The 17,441-nt window shown below is 53.7% G+C and overlaps 7 protein-coding genes across 7 annotated transcripts; 3 read left to right on the top strand and 4 right to left on the bottom strand.

Moving 5' to 3' along the window:
* Positions 1–314: 314 nt before the first annotated feature.
* Positions 315–2,386, bottom strand: BP01DRAFT_425469 (putative tRNA-specific adenosine-34 deaminase subunit Tad3). Its single transcript, XM_025579745.1, has 3 exons — positions 2,132–2,386; positions 2,021–2,072; positions 315–1,940 (listed from the first exon to the last, which is right to left on the bottom strand). Exons 1-3 carry the CDS (start codon positions 2,226–2,228, stop codon positions 410–412), a joined length of 1,680 nt encoding a protein of 559 aa, XP_025428614.1. The 5' UTR covers positions 2,229–2,386; the 3' UTR covers positions 315–409.
* Positions 2,387–2,961: 575 nt separating this feature from the next.
* On the bottom strand, positions 2,962–4,562 carry phoB (regulatory cyclin phoB; the record flags this gene model as incomplete). The annotated part of the gene is made up of 3 exons (XM_025573640.1): positions 4,330–4,562; positions 4,072–4,300; positions 2,962–3,996 (listed from the first exon to the last, which is right to left on the bottom strand). Exons 1-3 carry the CDS (start codon positions 4,380–4,382, stop codon positions 2,962–2,964), a joined length of 1,317 nt encoding a protein of 438 aa, XP_025428613.1. The 5' UTR covers positions 4,383–4,562.
* Positions 4,563–5,969: 1,407 nt separating this feature from the next.
* On the top strand, positions 5,970–9,119 carry BP01DRAFT_346506 (armadillo repeat protein; the record flags this gene model as incomplete). Its single annotated transcript, XM_025573639.1, has 3 exons — positions 5,970–6,264; positions 6,320–8,022; positions 8,080–9,119. 3 exons carry the CDS (start codon positions 5,970–5,972, stop codon positions 9,064–9,066), a joined length of 2,985 nt encoding a protein of 994 aa, XP_025428612.1. The 3' UTR covers positions 9,067–9,119.
* A 290-nt stretch (positions 9,120–9,409) lies between these two features.
* BP01DRAFT_359306 (putative fructosamine-3-kinase) lies at positions 9,410–10,733 on the top strand. The gene is made up of 2 exons (XM_025575647.1): positions 9,410–10,481; positions 10,538–10,733. The coding sequence occupies exons 1-2, from the start codon at positions 9,460–9,462 to the stop codon at positions 10,629–10,631; spliced, it is 1,116 nt and encodes a 371-aa protein (XP_025428611.1). The 5' UTR covers positions 9,410–9,459; the 3' UTR covers positions 10,632–10,733.
* BP01DRAFT_131805 (uncharacterized protein) lies at positions 10,697–11,966 on the top strand. Its single transcript, XM_025570472.1, has 3 exons — positions 10,697–10,978; positions 11,039–11,043; positions 11,129–11,966. The coding sequence occupies exons 1-3, from the start codon at positions 10,866–10,868 to the stop codon at positions 11,878–11,880; spliced, it is 870 nt and encodes a 289-aa protein (XP_025428610.1). The 5' UTR covers positions 10,697–10,865; the 3' UTR covers positions 11,881–11,966.
* Positions 11,967–14,182: 2,216 nt separating this feature from the next.
* Positions 14,183–14,971, bottom strand: BP01DRAFT_385286 (glycoside hydrolase family 3 C-terminal domain-containing protein; the record flags this gene model as incomplete). The annotated part of the gene is made up of 3 exons (XM_025577577.1): positions 14,183–14,325; positions 14,394–14,639; positions 14,704–14,971. The coding sequence occupies 3 exons, from the start codon at positions 14,969–14,971 to the stop codon at positions 14,183–14,185; spliced, it is 657 nt and encodes a 218-aa protein (XP_025428609.1).
* Positions 14,972–15,159: 188 nt separating this feature from the next.
* Positions 15,160–15,730, bottom strand: BP01DRAFT_385285 (uncharacterized protein; the record flags this gene model as incomplete). Its single annotated transcript, XM_025577576.1, has 2 exons — positions 15,160–15,571; positions 15,720–15,730. 2 exons carry the CDS (start codon positions 15,728–15,730, stop codon positions 15,160–15,162), a joined length of 423 nt encoding a protein of 140 aa, XP_025428608.1.
* Positions 15,731–17,441: the final 1,711 nt, after the last annotated feature.

The following is a 17,441-nucleotide window of genomic DNA, read 5'->3' as shown; positions in this document are numbered from 1 at the left end:
TTGGGAATGATTCCACGGCTTTGGTGGTGCGCATGGTCTCACTGATGAGGATTTAGGTGTTGATTTTCGATGCTGCGATTTCTCAATGTTTTGAATATAGATCTCCGCACACGGGTTGATAATACATTGTCGAAAACTTCTTGACAGTCAAGGACTTATGGCGGCAGGGTTATGCCTTCCTTTAGGATAGACGGATTGGACAAGCAAGCGACTGGCCTCAAGGCCAACTATCGGAATGCACATCCAGACGTATCTTGAAATCTCACTTGGCATTCTTAAAGCTTGAAGCTGAAGAGCGCGCTGCTCGCCATGTCCCCAACCCATGAGTGTGATACTCACATATAGTAGTGGGGGCCTCTATGATCGACTACCAATACAAATTAACATCTCCTGAGTCAGACCGGTCACTCTACGCATGGAAAGCGACGCCGCTCTCAGCACTGCTGCCCTCATCATTGGGACCATCACCGGCCGCGACAAACTCGAACCCCAGCGCCCGCCAGTTCAACTCCTTGCGCCAATGTAGTCCGTAGTACTCGCGGGCCTGCTTCGAGGCAGGTTCACCGGCTTCACCGGTCGCCTCTGGCGCTTCACCTCCAGCTTCAGCTTCAGCCTCAGCTTCGACGGGCACCGGCTTGACCACTGGCTCCGACGCCAGACCTCCCGACACCATCCGTCCGCGTCGGGGGAAGATCACCGCCCGGAAGCGCGAGAGCAGCAGTCCCATGCAGCAGCAGATGCACGGCTCATGTGACAGGTACACATCCAGATCGTTGCAGAGATACCCTCCCTGCGCGCGCGAGCGGATGCGCGGCCCAGCCCCACGTGACCCTTCCTCCGCTGTTTCTCCTTCCCCAGACTGTTTGTGATGGTGGAGGTGAATCGCATGCGCCTCAGTCTCGGTGGTCTTCTGATACTTGTCCGGCGGCGCGGCGACATCGTCCTCGCTCGCCTCCTCCTCTCGACCGCCTTCCATCACTCCTTCCGTCGTTGTCTCCGCAGCATCAAGCTGCGCGTCGGACTTTTGCAGGAAATACTCTTCGAGCTGGTACAGCACGGGCCGGATCTGCTGCCGCCGACTGCCCGGCTTGTCCTCCCGCCGCTTGCTGGAAATCAACTCCACCGCCCGCATCAGCGCATGCAGCTCGGGGCCCCCCTCGCAGTCGGCATCGTACGTCCCGCACTTGGGGTTCGGTCCGGCTGTAGGCGCCGGCGCCGGCTTGCCCCCCTCGCCACGGGAATAGCGTCCATCACCCGCGACGGCGACAATCGCTCCGGTCCAGTCGAGCCCGGCTTGTGTCGCGGCAGGTTCTTGTGCCGGTTCTGGCTCCAGTTCCGGGTCGACGACCACGGCGCCCACGCCGCGTCCGAGGCCGCTGCGCTCCGCCTCGGCGGCGACGACCTGCGCGAGAGCCAGGTAGTGGCCGGCTTTCGGGGCGATGGATTCGCGGACCCGCGCGAGTGTCTGCGGGGGTGGGGCGATCAGGGCGCGGGGTGCGGCGGGGTTGAAGACCACGGGCCACATCTTGGAGGACCAGAGGTCGGCTTGTTGAGGGGTGAGCGGGGGTTGCATGGGGACGGTTATCGTGTGGAGGGTGATGTTGCTGCTGCTGCTGCTGCTGCTGCGGGTAGTAGTGCTCGAGGATGTGGTAGGTTCGGCGGAGGTAGGTGCTGCTGGGGCGCATGGGATTGAGGGCTCGGTGGGTAGTTGAGGGGCTGCGGGTTCGCGGGGTGGCGGGACGAACGGGGCGAGGAGAGTCTGGAGCGCCTCTGGCGCTGGGAGGGGAGACGGGATGAGGACGAAGATGGTTTGCGAGGGGGTGTAGCCTGCCTTGAGGAAGGTGGGACGGAGGGACTCGGGGATTTGATTGTGCTTGGCGAAGCGGCGGAGATGGCTTAGGGGATGGGAGGAATTGCGGGGGAAGGCAGAGTCGAGGGCTCTATTTGGAGACGGTCAGTTATGGTCATTTCTTGTTGCGAGAGTATAGCAAACAACAAGGTGGAAGAGGTGGAAACTGACTTGATCACTTTCGACGCGGTCTTGACGTTGACTTCGGCGACGTAAGCGTCCGCTGGACAGAGTTAACAGGATGACCGTCAGGTCAGATCTCAGTGCCACTTGAGGAGATACCATAATCTTCAACTGGGCGAGTCTCCTGGACGGAGCGAATGGGAATCACCTCGCCGACAAGAGGTGCAATCCCGCGCAGGATGTTCTCCGCCTCCATGATGAATTGAGAATGATGCGGCTCTTCACGAGATATCTCAGAACCGCCAAAGAAGACGAGGAAGCTGTGAAGAGATCTGAATTATAGGACAGCAGAATAGACGTGCAAGCACCACTTATGCATTGCTTTGGGACGAGACAACAACAGCCCGTTCGCGACGCTCTCCGCAGCAGTTCTGGAGCGCAGACTTGGTTTTCCAGAAACGGAGCTCTTCCAGCCCTGAGCCCTAGACCCTAAGCCCTGGCCACTACCCGTATAGTCTAGTGCTATACTTCGGCAGAATCATCGACGTCATGTAACTATAATTCATGTCTCCTATAGTTCTCTCGTCCGGAGTACATCTCCGGCATGGATACACTAGCTAGACGGAGGAATAACTATTTACTGTAGACACACTTGTAGAGGAAGAATTGGAAAGCAAATTGAAGGAAATGTGGGCTGTACAAGAACTAGACCGCAAGACGAAAGACGATAATCGCAGCAACAAAAACAAAGCCGTATGAATATAAATTACTTAATCGCCGTCGTATCCATGCAAAAAAAAAAAAAGAAAAAAAAGAAACAATGTCAACTCCAAGCCCCGTGTATGTGTATGTATGTACTGGTACAGACACCGATGAACCGTCCGCGGATAGACCCCAATGCGAGGTGCGCTCCAAACCTCGGATACAAGGCAATTCAAATGAAAGTGATGCGATCGAAAAGTAACGATACCCAACACATGGAACAGAGATCAACTATCGCGTTGAATCGCATAACCATCGCACCGCTCTGCCAGGCTCTGGTAATAGTCCACGAGCACTTCCGGTTCAGGAACAATGCGCCATTCAACACGGAAAAGAAACTCCAGCTCCAGCAGTGCCAACTCGGTCATACTGATGCCCCCCACCCGTGCGTAGGTCTTGTTGGTCCAAAAACTATCGCTCAGCCCCTTGCTGGCTACCGTGGCGCTGGTAATCAGGAACCGATGAATTGTTAGGCTGGATACGGTGAATGAAGGGTACATCGCACAAAGTCGATCGATGTAGTACACCATGCTAAGCAAAATCGGGGGTGAGAGGGTGGCGTGGGTCGTCAGTCGTTGCAAGTAGTCGTGGACGGAGATCCGGGGTGGCGTTCGAGAGTGAAAGCGGGTGAGCCGGCCTTGATGCAGAGGGATTTTGTCGTTGAATCGGATCAGCTCCATCAGCATGCTGGAGATCAACACCACTAAATCCCGAGCATCAGCCAGCTCGTAGCGAGCCGGAAGCAACTTGACCATAGGCTTTTCTGGGCGCAACCGTTTAGGTTGAGTGCCTTCAAGGTCCGCATGACCCAGGACGCCGGGCCGCGTTCCATCGCCGGCCGGGCCGTTCGGGCTATTGCGCTTGTTGGACCCTGACCCAGCGCTGCTGGGGGCTGGCATGGGAGGCGTAGCGGTTGGGTGGGAGACAGATGCAGGAGCAGGGGCGGAAGAAGCGGATGCGGCAGCTGCAGCGGTGGCTGCAGGAACAGACGATTGCGAAGGAGCAGCAGAGTGGGAGTGAGGGTGGGAGGGATGATGGGAGGCGGGAATGGCTGCGTCAGACGTGATGCTACTTCCGCCCCCAGAGGAGGTCAGCCCGGCGGACATCCGACCGCGAGGCAGATCCCCTGAGGGCCCCGAAGGGAAATGACCAACGGTGTGCCGCTTTAAAGCCGACCGCAGCTCTTCGATAGCGGCGCGGGAGGAATGGAGATCAAACCGATGACTGGATGAGGCGGCAGGAACAGGCCCGGAGGGCTCATGCTGGTCATGTGAAGCAAAGGGCGCCGTGATCGAGGAGGAGTGACGAGCCGGCGGACGAGGAGAGGAAGACGAGACCGCAGAGGAGGAAGAAAAAGGGATGGACGATTGAGAATGTGAAGAATGAGGAGTAATGTTGTTAGTGTTAGTAGTAGGCGGAAGAAAAGAAGGAGGAGGAGGAGGAGGAGGAGGATGGTGGTGGTGGTGGTGGGTATGAGGGGAGGCGGGAGATGGGCGCAAGGCGGCGGAAGGTGAAGGCGATGAAACTAGCATCTCCGCCCAACGAGACCACCACGTGGGTGCACGACTGAACGAGGAGCAACGAAGCTGGCAGACGCTGCGAAACCTTGTGCTGCGGCGAGAGGCAAGGGCGGCGTGCACAGACACATTGTGATCTGTGGGGAATGAGAGAACTTCGACTCTTTTGTACCAAAAGAGTGGAGGAACTAGAAATCGCACCAGAGAATGTAAGGCTTGTAAGCAGAGAAGGGGGAAAAGAGGAGAAAAGGAGTTTTGATGAGGAGGAGGAGAAGGAGGAGTAAAGAGGAGAAGGAGAAGCGAAAAATAACTTAAAACAATGACGCTGATCAGGGAAACCCGACAAAGAGAGAGGGGAATTACTGGTAATTACGAGACCTGCATCGCCGCAGATGGAGCGGGATTCTTTTTCTCTTTGCTGGTCAGGGGGTTCAAGCCTCCAATAGGAACCCAATAGGAGCCAGAAATAACCAATCGGTGACAAGATCAAAACCAGTGATGCGGGTTATCGGCACCACCGTCCGTAGCGTATTACCACGAACCCACCATCGATACGAGTTGGAGATAGTGAGGATCTTAGAGGCAGGCATAAGCAAGAAACGGGCGGTGACTACCTACACACTGCAGTATCATTGTTCATTCGAGAAGCTCCTCCCTAGTCTGGGGAAGTAGAAACTAGGAAAAGACTCTCTCTCCCATGGAAGACCCCATTCCCCCATTTTCCACTACTGTGGTCAGTCAGCTGTCAGTTGACGATCATGCGCTCCTTTTCTTTGCTTTTGTCCATACATGATACGAGCCAGCCGCGGCGGTCTACCCACACACTAACTACGGAGTACGGAGCAGTTCACCAGGGTTCTCCGACTCCGAGGTTCTTCAGTCTTGGGGTTACACATTTTTCCCCTTCTTCCAAATTGACCGACCTAGACCTCGTGGAAAATTGACCTCAAACTCAATTCAGATTTCAGCAACGGCTGTTGGTCATTGGCTGTAATGCTACACAAGACTCGCTTTCTGGTGACAACTGATCAGTCGGCCAGAAGCGAGAAAGACATGTGGGCGCCGGGGCGATGATACCCAACGATAGGGCTGAGTCACATGACTATACTGTGCACAGTATCACCGCAATCACTTGTGCATAATCTGAGTCATTGGAACCATTAATGCAATGCGCACCTAAGTGGCTGTCAGGTGAGATCACCTGATAGCACCGGCCGAAAGCGGTCAGCGGCCGGCAGCGGCAACGGACAGCGAGCTCAGCTATCATCGACAGCTGCATCAACCGCTCAAACAATTCGAGCTGGTCGAGCTAGGTTGAATTTCTGCTGCTTGTGTCCTTATTCTTCCATCTGTCTCTAGACGACCTCTTTTTAGTGTCCTGCTTTTGCTTGGTTGGTGGTGCTTCTCTGGTCGCAGTCCCACGACGCCCTCCTCAAGCACCACCGAGGGTCTCTTGCCGCAGTGACATCCACCAGTTGTCAATTCATTCTCGATTCAATCCACTGCGAATTATCCATCACTTTCAACCATTTGACCATAAAAGCTGCATTCTTATCCATCGAAAAAGGCTTCATCACAAATCAATTGAAAACAAAAAGTGTTCGCCTACTCCTGTACCTCACTCTTTGGCATCCCGACTCGGCGCAATCAGTGCGCTCACGCTGTCCCTCGACGTAATCGATCAAACGGCCCTCCCGCGGAGGCGGCGACTTCGGACCATGACCGGCGCCTCAGCGCCTCCGCTGCTGCTTCAACTTCAAACAGCGGACTCCTTACCAGCGCAGGCAGCGGCTTTACGGAGTTTAAAGAATGAGACGATAGGCCATAACCAGCGGAAGGAGGCCTGGGTACGGTGGGGGATCATCCCCGTCCTGGCCAAAATCCTCGCATCCCGCTATGGCAAGGATAATGTTACACCAGAGGCCAACGGAGCTGCAAAGCTTCGCTGTTTTCAGTCCCAGGAAGATGAGACTTGCCTCCAAGCCATCGTCATCATGGGAAGCTTAGCACAAGGTACTGTATCGATCCGAGGCTGGTACGCGCAGTGACTGATATAGCTTCAACACAGGCGGCGCCTCTTTTCTGTCTCCTATCCTTGCCAGCGGCATCCTTTCGACCCTCCTATCCATCCTGTCCAACCCCGAATGTCCCGCATGCTTCGTCCTTCCAATACTTCGAACGCTGAATAATGTGGCCGACCGTTTACCGCTACAGAGTGAGCAACAAGCGTTCAAGGATACTCGGTTAGCGGATCTCATCTTCTCCAGCGAGTATATCGGCTGCTTTGCTCGAATTTTAGGCCGAAACTACGGCAGCTACCATGATCAGGCTGCCATTGAGCTCGCTGCTTCTCTCATTGGAAAGCTGTGTACGGAAGAATTTCATAAGGCGGCCTTGGCTGAGTGCGGAGTCTTGGATGCCTTGGCGGTGAAAGTCGCTTCGTTCGTGGTTGCTCAAGGATTTGTCTATCCAGGTGCCGAGGAGCATGTTCAAGAGCCTGGAGCTTTGGGATCCCTGCCACCCCCAGCACCCCCTAGTGCCAAATTGGCCCCCATCCTCCGCGCAGTTACCGTCATCGTGGAGCACTCGAAATGGCGCGCAGAGCATTTTCTCTCCTCACCGGGCATCGTCACGGTTTTCCCAAAGCAGCTGGCTGAATTTGCCCCGTGGGATATCAAACGAGGACCGTGGGGTGCAAGCTACCTGTCAGGATCGGCTGTACCCCGTCATGCCGGCGCTAGTCCCTTGGAGTACTTGCTACCATCGGTGCCGCTGGCGCAAAACAAGACTCCCCCCAGCGCCTCCAATTTCCCTCCTCTTGGCCAGCAGAGTGCTACACATCGCCGACACAGCCATTCAGTCCCGGCACATCTACCAAGCTTCGAGAGACCTTCCCACGAGGACGATGAGACTGCGGTTGTGCCATGGCTTCTGTATATTGTCCGTAGTGAAAGCGGGATGGTCCGACTGATGGCGGCACGTCTCGTCACAGTTCTGTTCCGCTTGGGCCTGACAAAGAGGCATCGCGTCTCGATGCTCTGTTACTTGATGATTCCTATTCTAATTCGTATGCTGGACAAGGATTATGAAGTGGCCGCCGATGACGGGGTGCAATATGGAGGTTTGATTCCATCCACGGAACGACTCCGGGAGGAAGCCCCGTTCGTCCTGGCGTTGCTGGTCATTGATGATCAGGAATTGCAGAAGCATGCCTATGAGGGGGGCGCCATCAAGAGGCTATCGCAACTCCTGAAGGAGACATACAACCCAGTCCAGGACACTGCTCGCCCCATGTGGCATGCGAACGGCGAAGAGAGCCTTCAGGGTCCTGACGCCACTTCTCTCGAGTGCCAGCTCGGTCCTCCGGGATTCTCCCCACTCCACTGCCATGTAATGCGATATCGAGAGAACATTCTGAAGGCTTTGGCAGCTCTGGTTTCCTTCAAGGATGAATATCGCAAAGCTGTCTGTGAAAATGGAGCGGTGCCGTACATTATTGATTCAATGAAGCCGTGCTCGGATGGCTTGCCTAGGGATACCTCGACTCCGAAGAACACTGCCGCTGATGGCAATCCCACACCCACCCTGTTGGCGGCCTGCGGGGCGGCACGCATGCTCACCCGGTCGGTCAGTGTGCTCCGCACGAGTCTGATTGATGCAGGTGTCGCGACTCCGTTGTTTGTCTTGATCAAACACCCCGACATTGAAGTTCAGATCGCAGCAACCCAAGTCATCTGTAACCTGGCTCTGGACTTCAGTCCGATGAAAGAAGTCAGTCAATTATCCTTTTGTTCTGCTTGCTCTGGTGCTAATAATCATGTCATATAGGCCATCATCTCGGCTGACGTTCTTCCTGTTTTGTGTGAACATGCCCACTCCCAAAGCACAAAGCTGCGGATTGAATCGCTATGGGCGCTGAAGCATGTGGCGTATAATTCCACCAATGATGTCAAGATTAAGATAATAGAAGGATTGGGTGCGGAATGGATCAAGCAGATCATCACTCAGGATCCTACAACTGCCTTGGCCAAACGCGGAATGGATGACGAGATGGACAGCAGTACCAGCGCGGGTATGAGCCGAGCCAATTCGGCTGGCGAGCAGGTGGACCTGTTGAACCCGGTGGAGGGCGGCGGGGACGAGGACATGAAAATGGCCGATACGGTGCCCTCGCACAAATTCAGCCTAGATATGTTCCTTCCGGACGCCACGCGGCGACGCAAGTTGACTCTGCAGGGCGATCTGGACCAGACGACGCGGGCTCGTCAAGATGATATCGCAGTCCAGGAACAGACCTTTGATCTTCTGCGCAACATCGTCTGTGGGCCTGGTGCATCGGAGATGATCGACCATCTATTCAAGGAGATCGGACAAGATCTCTTCTTAGATGCGCTGGCCGACAAGCTACGACCACGCTCTATCCCCTTGCCACCGAGACGAGACGTATCCACCACGCGGACGATATCTGTGCCGACGGAAATCATAGTGTCGGTGACGTACTTGATCATACACCTGGCGGCAGGCCTCCCGCGGCACCGGCAAGTGCTTCAGATGCATCATGATCTGTTGAAGTATATGATGACGTATTTCAACCACAAAACGCGCGATGTACGGATCAATTGCGTGTGGGTGGTGATCAACCTGGTTTATCAGGATGACGCGGGTGATCGGGAAGGATGTCGGGATCGCGCAATTCGAATGCGGACGATGGGGGTGCTGGAGCGGCTGGCCAGTTTGGAGGATGATCCTGACTTGGACGTGCGCGAGAGAACCAAGACGGCGCAGGATATGGTGAATTCCTTGACTCATGCATAGCGATGTTTTGGAAGGAAAGTGGGACCCTGCGGTTGGGGGTGGGCGGCGGCGTTGGATGGGACTTGATGTACAAAGACCTTTGACTGAGGATGTAGATCTGTAGGTAATAGGTAAAAATTATACTCGCGCTACACTGGGTGCTCGGGCGATGGATGCTTTGTCGGTGTGGCTGTTGTACCACACCACGCACAGTACGAAGTAGATGAAGTGATGCGTCGTAATGCGGGCTGGACCTCGATGGCAGTTTTATCTTATCGCGATAAGATAAGATAACTCCAACGACGTCATGGCTGCTGCATCCCCCAATTTATGGCCCTGTTGTTTCCCCTCATCCAGTCCCTCTCTCTCTACACTTCGCCCAACTCACTTCCTCAACGCGATCCAGCTCCTCACATGGCGCCCGTACCTATCTCGATCTTACGGGTTCTCTCCATCACCGACCCCGCCAAAGCCAGCCTATCGACCTCCGGCCTAGGCTCCGGCTTCACCAGCACCGGTGCCATCCGCGCTACCGTTCCCGGCCCCGACGGCCACGAAGAAGAACGCCGCTACTTCGTCAAGACCTCTGCAAATGGAACCTCCGCCGCCGAGATGTTCCGTGGGGAATACGAGTCCCTGAACGCCATCGCCTCGAGCGTACCCAGTTTTTGTCCACGAGCACTAGCGTGGGGTGCCCTGGACGAGGATGCCACCGACTCCTCCTCCTGCTCTTGCTCCTCCCCATCCGCTGCCCCCAAGAAGCAAAAACGCTACTACCTCCTGACCGAATACCTGGACCTGGGGGTCGGTGGCTCTCGTCGCGCCAGTGACCCGTCCTCTGCCTCGTCCCTCGCGCACCGGCTCGCGCAACTCCACTCCACGCCCGCCCCGCCGGACCCAGACACCGGCCGGCGCCGGTTCGGGTTCCCCGTGCCGACCTTCTGCGGGGACACGAAGCAGCCCAACCGATTTCGGGATGATTGGGCGGATTTCTACGCGAACGAGCGGCTACGGACGATTTTGGAGAGCTCGGAGCGGAGGAACGGGCGGGATGGCGGGTTGAGGGAGTTGGTGGAGCGAACGGCGGAAACGGTTGTGCCCAGGCTGTTGGGGAAGGGGCATTTGGGGTATGATAAGAATGGGAAGGGGGAGGGGATCGTGCCGGTGGTGGTGCACGGGGATCTGTGGAGTGGGAATGCGGGTCGGGGGAGAATCGTGGGTGGGAAGGCTGTGGGTCAAGATGCCGAAGAAGATGAGGGGAGTGTCGGGGATGTGGTCTATGATCCCTCGGCGTGTTATGCGCACAGCGAATTTGAGTTGGGGATTATGAGGATGTTCGGGGGGTTTGGGACCAAGTTCTTCGAGGAATATCACAAGTTGGTACCGAAGACGGAGCCGGTGGAGGAGTATGAGGATCGCGTGAGGCTGTACGAGTTGTATGTTTCGTCCTCAAAAGTGACTACATTGAAAGGAGTGGGCTGACGTGCTACAGATACCATCATTTGAACCATCATGCGATCTTTGGCGCGGGGTATCGGTCGGGCGCTGTGTCAATCATGGAGAAATTGCTGAAGAAGTATGGATGAGATATTGGTCAGATTGAAATGAATGGTGAAAGTAGTTCGTAGTATCAACTACTACTTATTGTAGTTATGGGATGTAGTCCTGGATTAATAATCCCATCTGATGACACCATCGTCCGTCATTATTGATATTCCCCTCATCCCCTCATCGCCTTCACTGCCACCTCTCTTCAAACTCCATAGCAACCATCCCAGCTTATCAATTCACTCTCAATTGCGAATCTACTCACCCCCATCATGCCTGTCCCCGATGCCGATATTCACCCCGAGGCCACCGGCCCCGCCAAAGCTCTTGTAGCCCACCATCAAGCCGAGCAACCCTTGAAATTCTACGCCGGCTGGTTCTGTCCGTGAGTAACTCCAAACAATCATATTAACCTTCAACTGAAGGTCATACTGACACCGCCCAGCTTCGGTACTACTTCACTGACCCCCCATTCAATTCCCTGTCTACTAGTCAACAACAATCAGAACCAATTAACTAACTCCTCCCTACCAAGTGCAACGTGTCTGGCTCGCCCTCGAGGAGAAACAAATTCCCTACCAGTACATCGAAGTGAACCCCTACCACAAACAACCCTCCTTCCTGGCCCTCAACCCGCGCGGCCTCGTCCCGACCATCACCAGTCCCAGCCCGGACGCCTCCTCCTCCTCCTCCGCACGACCCCTCTACGAATCCACCGTCATCCTCGAATACCTTGAAGAAGCCTACCCGACACACGGCCCCGCCCTGCTTCCCACGGACCCGTACCTACGTGCTCGCGCCCGCATCTGGATTGACTACGTCACGTCGAGGATCATCCCCGCCTTCCACCGGTTCTTGCAGCACCAGCCCTCTAGCTCCGACTCCGCGGCGGGAGACACGGCGCGGGGTGGGGAGCTCCAGACCCTGCGCGAGGAGTTTCTCAACACACTGAAGGAGTTCGCGCGCGAGCTGCATCCGCAGGGCCCGTATTTCTCCGGGCAGGACTTCGGACTCGTGGATGTGGTGCTCGCGCCGTGGGCGATCCGGTTGTGGGTGTTTGATGAATTCAAGGCGGGGCTGGGGATTCCGGCACCGGGCCAGGGAGGGGCGGATGAGGCCGTCTGGGATCGGTGGAGGAGGTGGGTGGCGGCTGTGGAGGGACGGAGGAGTGTGAGGCAGACGCTGAGTGAGCGTGAGTATTATTTGCCGATTTATCAAAGGTATGCGGAGGATAAGGCGCAGAGTGAATTGGCGAGGGCTGTACGAAAGGGGAGAGGGGTTCCCTGAGTTACGAGGGGGGGATGAGTTTTTATCACACTGATGGGGTTTAGTGAGCAGGATGATACTTAATTTTGAGGCTTAGATTGGTGAGGTGTGTGAGGATTGGGAGCGACTAGACTACTATGTATTGGGATGATGGCATGAGATACAAGAATTGGATCATGTGCCGTTCCCCACTATGGATGGAATGCAAGTTGTTGTACCGCTCTCTTTATCGTTTGCTGCAAGTATCCAGTGTACTAGCTCGATGGCTACGCCAGTATTCAAAGCCAGTATGATGCATGTGCAGAGTGGAATTGAATCCTCAAGAAGCCAGCCACGGGAAGATGAGGGGAAAGATACACGATGTCTTGTGCAGTGCATTGAACTCGATATAAAGTCTGGTACTAGTACTCCCGCGATAGTATGTCAAGATCAGTTGCACCATTCATCAAACCATTCTGAGCCCTTGCAGACGTGAAGCAGTTGTGGGAGCTGTGACTTCTCTCTCTTGCAACAACTATTGAGGGGGACGAGCGAGCGGAAAGCCATGCAGCAGAACGTCAGTGTTGAGGTCAATCAAAACACCCTTTATCTAAGAAGAATAAGGCAGCCCATACAGGCCTTGCGGAAAGATGAAGAGTTGTAGATTCTCCTGACTGAACTAAGTGTAAGGAAGATGATGCTATGCTACTAAGAGAGAGGGGGGGAAACGTCGTGGGGAAATATACCAGGGAGGGACGTTCATTTGACGCCAATAAGCTGGCAACGATGATAGTTGACCTCGATAAGGTAGGGAGAGGGGTGGAAATACTATTTAATATCCCAGAAAGCCGTGATTGTACCATGTCCTGACTTGGAGTATAGCTGAACATTGCTGAAGATGTTCCCGCTCATGATGCCAACTGTAGGCGAACGAACGACTTCAAGTTGGACTGATATACCGCCCCGAGTAGCCGTTCAAGAAGAGGTGGTGTCTTTTGCTCGAATATGTGCCTTTTTTGTTTTATTTTGCCTCTACATGATGCGATAGGACATAATTCGGAGGGCTGACTCCAGAGTCGGATCTCGTATCGCCGCAGAGAACATATTTATGTGCCGCTAGGGGGTAAGAGCTTTTTGCGAAAGCCTGGACCACAAATCTCGGTCCATCCGGTACCTACTCTGTAGGATATGATCTTCAAACATCAACATAAGATGGACGCAATAGTAAGTCAACGAGCCCTAAAAAGAGGCTGCTATGCGGGGCATATCGGAGCCCATTCGCAGTAGAAACTGCAACCGGGGATCGGTCGAGGGCTTCTAGACTCGGGCAATTGCATTGATTGAATTCCCCATTCTCTACCAACTATGGCCCATCTCCTCGTAGTCAAACGGTCCTGAAGAACTCGTCACAAAACTAAGTCGTCTGGGTAGGTTTCTTAACGTCTGGCAGGGCAGAGTAGAAAAGAAGCTGCCAAAGCTTAAGCCCGCCCCTTGACTCGAGCCTGCCAGCGACGCAACGGCTCAACAACTTCATCGGGATGCACTAACAAGAGGCAGTATCTGAGATTGGTTTCTCATTGGGGAGAAACGCAGCGCATTGCTTGTCAGCTTTGGTTCTACTAAGCCAGCGGCATACAGCCGGAAAGACGAGTGAACTTGGCATCTGGCTTCTCGATTCTGCACCCAATAAAAAAGCGCTTTTTTAGTACTATCCCTGCGGTGCAGATTGGCTTCTTCCTGCGAAGAATATGGCTATTGGGAGCCTGAGAGCCTTGTTTATGGGTTTATTCAGGAATCAGAAAGCCCAATAGGGCGGTGACATTCTCTGGCACTGATGAGGTCTTCAGTTTGGTTGCTATATCAATCAGAAGAATATGATCGAGGCTCCATGATGTTGTCTAGAGTCATAGATGTGGCAGAGAGAAGAGATGATGGTAGATAGAGGAAGAACAAATGGAAGAAGGCAAGTCTGGAGGAAGAAAGCGGGAAGATGGGATGATCAGGGAAGAGTGTGACTGTGAAATCAGTGGACAGAATTCATTCAAGCTTGTTTTCTGTGAATGAGAGATAATGAGACAGTAGTCAGGTGGACTATTGAATAGAAATCATGCTGCGTATTCACAATATTGAACTCGAAGATACACTGTCTCAAGTTCTTAATTACCTATGTAATCAAAGTGGGCCAAGAATCTATGGTAGGTGAATGAGAATAAACAACATCACAGTTATGAGGTGAATTGTCTGAAAAATAGCAATGAGCCATAGCAGTTCTCTCAGAGCCGCCTTCTCAAGAAAAGTTCTTTGGAAAGATTAGATGCTATGTCAGTTCCCATGGGCAAGTTTTCTAAGACTTCACTCTCAGAGCAAAGGTGCCGTCCAGCCTCAGATCACGAGAGCTTGCACCGACATGGACCTGGTACGTCCCAGGAGCAACAAGCCATTCCTGGGCAGTCACATCCCAATACGAAATGTCACGGGCCACGCAGGCTGAACGTCACGATGGCTTCCTGTCCGGCACGGAGCTCAACACGCTCGAACCCACGAAGCTGACGAACAGGCTGATCCGCTGCATTGGGGAACCCAAGGTACAGCGGGGAAACCTCCCACACCCGTATGCGTGCCATTGTTGGTGATGCGGGCAGAGACAGTTCCTACAACGTCCCATGGACCACTGGTTCCACCGACGGTACAGTTACCATTGGGGGCTTTAGTCTTGAAAGAGGTGTATGAAAGACCGTGACCGAAAGGGTATCGGGGGGTAAGATTCTTTGCATCGAAGTAGCGGTAGTCAATGTAAACTCCTGTACATGCATTAGGGGTGCAACTGTGAATAGCGCCGCGACTCATATATGGATTATGGCCTACCCTCAGTGAAGTTGCATTGAGCAGTGTAGCAAAGCCCGACATTGTAATCACTCTCGTTCTTGGCAATAGTGTGGATCAGACGACCCGAAGGGTTGACATCACCATAGAGGATATCCACAATTGCGTTGCCAGACTCCTGGCCCAGAATAGATCCGTAGAGAACAGCTGTCACGTTGTCGTGCTCGATCCACTGGTCCAGCAGGCGGGAGCCAATGGTGTTGATGATAACCACGGTATTGTTGGAATTGTCTGCAACCGTGTTCACCATGGTGTCTTGATCCTGATTGTACAGCTTCGGTGCGGTCCGCCCCTTCACCAGACAGCGCAATGATGAAAACGAGGCAGAGGTCCGAGTTGGTGGCATAGTTTGGCATAGGACGGTGACACGGCGGTACTATCCGTGCCCTCTTGAATCAGGCAACGTAAGGAGTAATCACATAGGGAACAGATGCTTGTCTAGAGCCGGTACCGGTTGCCAAATGGCCTTGGTAGGTTGGCCCGGAACCTTGGACATTCATAGCAGCGTTGGAGGCCACCCCAAGGGGTACGACCTATTGGCCCAGCGACCACCTGAATACCTTTGCTGTAGACACTCCGACCCGACAGCTTTTTGGCTTGAGCATAGATGGCGTCGCGGTCCCAGGTCATAGCTAGAGCGGAGGACAAGCTGAAAGCAGAGACATAGAAATAATCTTGGAGACTCATATCTCCATCAAGAAACTCCGGAACACTAAAGTTACCATTGGACGAACTAACACTGCTACCAGTGATCAAAGCCAGCTTCTGATCAGTAGTCAGTCCTGCAACGAAGGCAGATGCCTTCTCATATACAGCCTCCCTGTCACCCAGAGCCACTTCTTGGATGTTACTAGTCGTATCCGTGCAGCATGAGACAGGAAATTGAGACTATTTGCCACCATTGGCTTTCAGGAGGCCCAGTGTGGAAGAAGAGTTCGAGGCGCCGGTCAAGCCAAGCAAGGCTGCCGTGACAGCAAGAGAGATGATCCTCATCTTACCAGAAGGACATATGAGATTGAAGCCAAAGAAGGACTTGAGTCAGACGAGAATATACGATGAAAGACACAGTATGGCCAGCCAGTGAGGGTGAGTGGGAGTTCCTGACATCTTCTACGTTGGTTTAAGTCCACGTTCATTCCAAGCCCTTCAACCTGGCTTGTCCTCGAGCACTGGTCTTGTTTGACAAAAGAAAAGGTGCCCCGACACTCGTGGTGTGAAGTCCCTGGGCATTACGACGCGAGGTCCACCAGTAGCTCTACCTGAATAGGCAATGTTCAGGGACACTCATTCTATAACGAATGCAACTGCCACAGATTTGAGGCCTTTGGTGCAAGTCAGACGCCAAGCCGGAAAAGCCGAAAGCGCACGGGTGGTGAAAACCACCACGAAACGCTGAGCGAGAGAAGTCCCTTTCAAAACCTTGGATGATGACGGCACTTCGAAAACCCCCGGTGACGCGTCGCATCCGGTCATTGAAAACACCGGCTCGTGTTCTTCTCGGTAGAGACACATCGAAGTCTCTAAAAGGCAAGCGTCTCTCGAAGATGTCGTTACCATGAGTTATAGGCTAGGCTGCAGAGCTTCCCATTAGTCAACATAGGAGCTGTTACAGTACGCTGATAGAGCAGCAGACTCTTATATCCCGAGTCGTGCACTGTGAATTCGTGATCATATCTCATCGATCAGGCAAAGGTAGGGGCTTAGGGGTTCCAGATAAATAAGCAGAATGAACTAGTGAGCTTGTTCCGTGTTCGCGGATGGGGCTGGCCAGTTAAGACCAGTATCACCACCCAGATGGTCCCAAAGCATGCTATTCGACATCCTGGGCATTCTAAGTAGTGCGTTAAACAAGAAGACCGGGAGACTCCCTTATAAGTTAACGTATCTGCGACTGCCCGGGATCCTGCTTATCGTGTAAGTTACCCATTAGTAGGAGCGATATATTCGAGGGTTTAGTGCGCGTCTTAGTTAAGAATAACCTTTCGGTAAATCATGGGATGTTAGAGGGCCTTTAGCTCTAGGAGGCACCGAGGAAAGACGTTCTGGAAAGCTTCGTGGTAACCGAGAATGCGCTGTCGTTCAGCATATGCCACAACTGTGCTATGAAGGCACTAGCCGTTGACTGTAGCCTGCTGAATTTCCTCATCCCTTGATAAGCGCAATTCCACATGCAATTGGAAGTTTTGAGCACAGAAGACGGACATCCAGGAAAGACGAGGCTGATTGATGGAGAATCGAACAAGAGGACCGAGACGGAAAGCAGAATAGCCTCCTTTCACGTGACCAGCGCATCTGCCGCATCAACGTCCAGAATTCCTAATGGCGACGAGTCCTGGTAAAAGCAGTGCTGCTACTGCCATACTCCAGACAACTGATGGCGTCTCTTGCCTCTGTTCTCGTCGAGATCTAGCAATTTCAGATTCCACCAGAAGCTTATTAAGGCTTGGTTGGGTCCCCCGCAAGCCACACTCTATTCCGCGAGAGCCAGACAAGAAGATACATCCATCTATCATGACATGACCCTGGATGATATAGGCACAGCGCAAAAGAACAATGTCAGAGTTGAGTGGCAGGTGAGGACGGGACAGAATAGAAGGGGAAAAGTTAAGATGCACAGATGCACCCGGTGATATTGCTTTGGAGGGGGAAGAGGTATGGAAAAGTTGATTAATGCGCGTGTGTTTCCCCCCTCTCTCTGTCTCTTTCAACCACTTCTCCTC

This window comes from Aspergillus saccharolyticus (genome assembly GCF_003184585.1).
Source record: "Aspergillus saccharolyticus JOP 1030-1 unplaced genomic scaffold BP01scaffold_33, whole genome shotgun sequence".
Classification (NCBI taxonomy): Eukaryota; Fungi; Ascomycota; class Eurotiomycetes; order Eurotiales; family Aspergillaceae; genus Aspergillus; species Aspergillus saccharolyticus.
This window is presented reverse-complemented; position numbering and strand designations above follow the sequence as displayed.